General features: G+C 42.4%; 1 protein-coding gene across 3 annotated transcripts in view; it reads left to right on the top strand.

Moving 5' to 3' along the window:
- Ube2ql1 (ubiquitin-conjugating enzyme E2Q family-like 1) overlaps nucleotides 1-4,008 on the top strand; it is a 31,203-nt gene that overhangs the window by 8,793 nt on the left and 18,402 nt on the right. Inside the window, exons 2-3 of one of the 3 annotated variants that reach the window (XM_013013816.1) lie at nucleotides 302-437; nucleotides 821-1,257. The exons of 1 other annotated variant lie outside the window; for it this stretch is intronic. In XM_013013816.1, coding sequence (XP_012869270.1) covers nucleotides 302-437; nucleotides 821-948 — 264 coding nt within the window. In that variant the 3' untranslated portion in view covers nucleotides 949-1,257. Of the gene's footprint in view, nucleotides 1-301; nucleotides 1,258-4,008 lie in introns of those variants that run through there. One more of the 3 variants, XM_013013817.1, reaches the window with a different exon arrangement.

Consider the following 4,008-nt stretch of genomic DNA (forward strand, 5'->3'; position numbering starts at 1 on the left):
CTCTGAGCACTCACTCACGTGCTCTGTCAGTGATGACTTTCCACTCTGAGCACTCACTCACGTGCTCTGTCAGTGATGACTTTCTGCTCTGAGCACTCACTCACGTGCTCTGTCAGTGATGACTTTCTGCTCCGAGCACTCACATCCTCCAGTGATGACTTTCCACCCCAAGTGCTCATGTATTTCCAGTTGTGTCATCTCCTTCTCCCTGTAATGTCCAGCACATCTTTGTGCCACGGCCACTTATGGGAGCCATTCCCCGGCGCCCTTCCCTTTGTTCCTTCCTGCTGTGTCCTTGCAGACACTCCAGGCACTCCTCACAGGCCAGCCACCTGCAGAACACCTCGTGAGACTCAGAAGTCGCCTCGCACCTGGATGCTGCTGCTATTTTCACTCTATAGAGAAGGAAACTGAGGCTGGCAGGGACGCAAGCACGTGTAGGTGCTGAGCAGCTGTCACTAAGTGGTCAGTTCAAGAGCCATCCACTCCGATGTGCCATCGAGTGGCAAGGCAAGGCCCGCTAAGCGAAGGCACTGTGGGCTCTTCCATATGGGGCCCAGGCGGGTGACGGGGCCTCTCTGCTCATACAGAGTGCTGTGCTCTACTGTGTCCACACGCAGGATGGATCCGTGAGTGGGCTTGGTGCTTTCACACAGCCCCACACGTGGTCCTGAATTGCCAGCAAAGTTGGGGAAATAGATTGGTCCAGATTCCCTGTAAGCTGGTTGCATCTATTGTGTGAAATGAAAGAATAGCTTAATTCTTTCAAGCTCTAGGAGAAAGATAATTAATGCCGGTTTATTTCTTCTTTGTACAAAAGGGAAAGGCATGTTAAACATTCTGAAAATAACTCAAGAAAGAAATGCTTCTCTGAAGATAATTGTTGCATTGGTAAACTCATTCAAATTGAAAACAATGACTACTTTAAAAATAATTTCTGTAAAATAAATACCAATCTCCCATCACAATATTTGGCAAGCATTCCCCCCCCAATTTTTTATTTTATTTTATTTTAATGGAGATAAGTAAGTACTGTCACCTATAATGGATCTAATCACATTTAAAATTGAAACGTGTCCAGTTCATTTGGCAATGGAAGGAAAATTTTCCAGAAAAAAAAGTCTCATAAGGGTATTTTCCATTTTTTAGTCTTAAGGACTAGGCATTTTCAAAATCAGAATATAGAATTACAGAATTTATTAGGTAATTGTGAAGGTGAAAGTGGATGTTAATATTTTAAGAACTTGGATGTTTTGAGCAAACAATTAAAGATAATTATTGTAGAATATTGATACATATGTGTTAGTGTGATTTTTGAGTGTTGGTTTAGGTATGAATTGCTTCTCAGGAGATGTGAGCAGAAATAAAAATTGTACAAAATAAATATTGATAGCTGCAGGGATTTATTTGTGCTGGGGTCCTTGGTGCTTAATTTAATATACTCTACTCCAATCTGCTACACAGAGCAGGAAAAGGAGAAATATTACAGAAGGAATTTACAGAAACTAAATTTGTTACAAGCTTACATTGATTGTAAGTAGCTGTATGCTTAGAGCCTTTAAAGTGCAATCTTTTAAGAGCCATCAGAATACTATAGGAATGTGCCTGCCGTATTTCTCACTTTGTCCAGGAGAATCCTTTCCTACAAATCACACCTGCCAATGTGAGAGAACTGTCAGGGATGGTGCTTTCCTCTCCCCAATTCCCTCATCCCTTCTTCCCTTCTCTTTTCTGCCCTCCTCCAACCCCTCCTCCAGGTTGGTCTTGGGAAGGTAGAGAATAGGGAAGAGGCAATGGTAGCCTCCAGCAACAATGCCACACCCCATGTGAAGGCAGGGGCTGGGCAGGGGGTCACTGACCCCAGCCCTTCAGAGAGCTGCCTCTTGGTGAGCTTTGACCTCTTTTATAATATACATTATAAAGCATATACTGTAAGAGAACTCTTTTTTTTTCTTCCATATATATTTTTACTGTAAAAATACTGTACAGAGGGGTTACAGTTACATAAGTAATGAGTACATTTCCTATCAAGCATTGTTACCTCCTCCTTTGTTTTTCCCCTACCATCCCTTCCTTCCCATCCTCCTCAACTCCTCCCCTCCCACCCCACCCCCAAAACTGTAAGGTTCATTTTCAACAGAGTGTCTTAAGCATTTTGTTATATCCCTTCCCCTCCCCAAATTATAAATATATATATACAAGATGCAGGACAATGGAATCAGATACAGGGGTTTTACTGTGGGGGAAGAACATACAAAAGAAACAAAAGAATCGCATAGTGCATTATACGTATGTTAAAAACAATAGCAAGAAAGAAAAAACCACTTGTGTCTCTGTCTTGGGGTTCATTTCACTCAACATCATCTTATAAGGTCATATGTACAGAGCTTTTGACCCTTTTTACTTGTCCCAGACATATACTAGTTATTGCAAATAAGGGAAACCATGGGACCTATGTTCCTTTGGGCCTGGCTTATTTCACTTAGTATAATTCTTTCCAAGTCTTTCCATTTCCTAACAAATTGGGCAGTGACATTCTTTCTGATGGAGGCATAGAACTCCATTATACATACACACACACACACACACACACACACACACACACACACACACACACACACACACACATATATATAAGATGTATACCAAATTTTTCTAAGAGAACTCTTATAAGATGGTTTCTCCATCTGTGAAGATAAAGCTTTCAGGACATTGTCATAATTCATAAATAAATCTAACCTAATAAACAAAAGAGAGCTTGAAGTCTATGAAATTGAATTAGGATGATAATTTTATTAGTAATTTTATTAAAAGGGGGATCCTGGCAGCTGCCTTTTCATTAATAAGATAGATAGAGGTCTTGTGGTTAATCTCAAGGACTGGACAAGGAGAAACAGAGATGCTGGAGCCACTTCTTACTGCCTCTGACTCCGGCCAGACAGGCACTTCAGAATAATACCTGGAACATGTATAGGGCTTCCTAGAAAAGCAGCTGTACTCAAACACAGTTATCATCTTCTTTTAAACATCATGAACTAAAATATGGGGGTGGAGGGGAAGCATTGTCAATATGCCAGGAAGATTTACAGGTGCATCCAACATTTCTCCTCTCCAGACATTAATGAGCCTCAGTGGTATCTCCAAATAACAACTGTAATGCAATTTTACTTTACATCTAGGATTTATGTTGGTGGCAGGTCAAGGAAACACTAATAATGCTATGATTTGTTAAACTAATCCTAGTTAAAGAACTCATAGAACTTCAGTTAGAAATTCATGGAGATAAATGCATTTTTCCCCTCATGCCTGCAATCCTAGCTACTCAGGAGGCTGAGATCTGATCGAGAGTCAAAGCCAGCCTGGGCAGGAAAGTCTGTGAAACTCTTAGCTCTAGCTCAAGTAATAGAGAGTTAGCTTTGAGAAGAAGAAGAAAAAAAAAACACCTCAGGGACAGTGCCCAGGTCCGGAATTCAATCTCCAGGACCAGCACAAAGAAAATTTAAAAAAAAAAAAAAACCACCCTTCCAGCCAGGTGCTGGTGGCTCATGCCAATCTTAGCTACTCAGGAAAATCCCTCCACACTGATAAGCCCTTGGGAATATGTGCATGGCCAGGTGAGGTAGCACCTGAATTTGAAGGTGATGGCTGTCTTAGGGAAAGTCTTAAAGCTTATGTTGAGCTCATGGCCATAAGCATTGGGACCAGATCTAGGAGTACAACAGGGGTCTTGGTGCTACCTTCGTGCAGGTGAGAGTGGAATAAAGCCATGAGCCCAGAGGGAGAAGCAGAGCTGTGGCCGCCCTCCTTCCCAGAGCACATAGCACGACTGGGCAGATGGCTACATTCCTGTGCAAAGGGCACCTCACCCAGACCCCAGCATACACAAGAATCCTAACCCTCAGAGCAGGTGACTTACACAGCCTCACACAGACCCCACCATACAGAAGAATCCTAACCCTCAGAGCAGACTCACACAGACCCTACCACACACAAGAATCCTAACCCTCA

The sequence above is a fragment of the Dipodomys ordii genome, unplaced genomic scaffold, assembly GCF_000151885.1.
Source record: "Dipodomys ordii isolate 6190 unplaced genomic scaffold, Dord_2.0 Scaffold21, whole genome shotgun sequence".
In the NCBI taxonomy this organism is placed as follows: Eukaryota; Metazoa; Chordata; class Mammalia; order Rodentia; family Heteromyidae; genus Dipodomys; species Dipodomys ordii.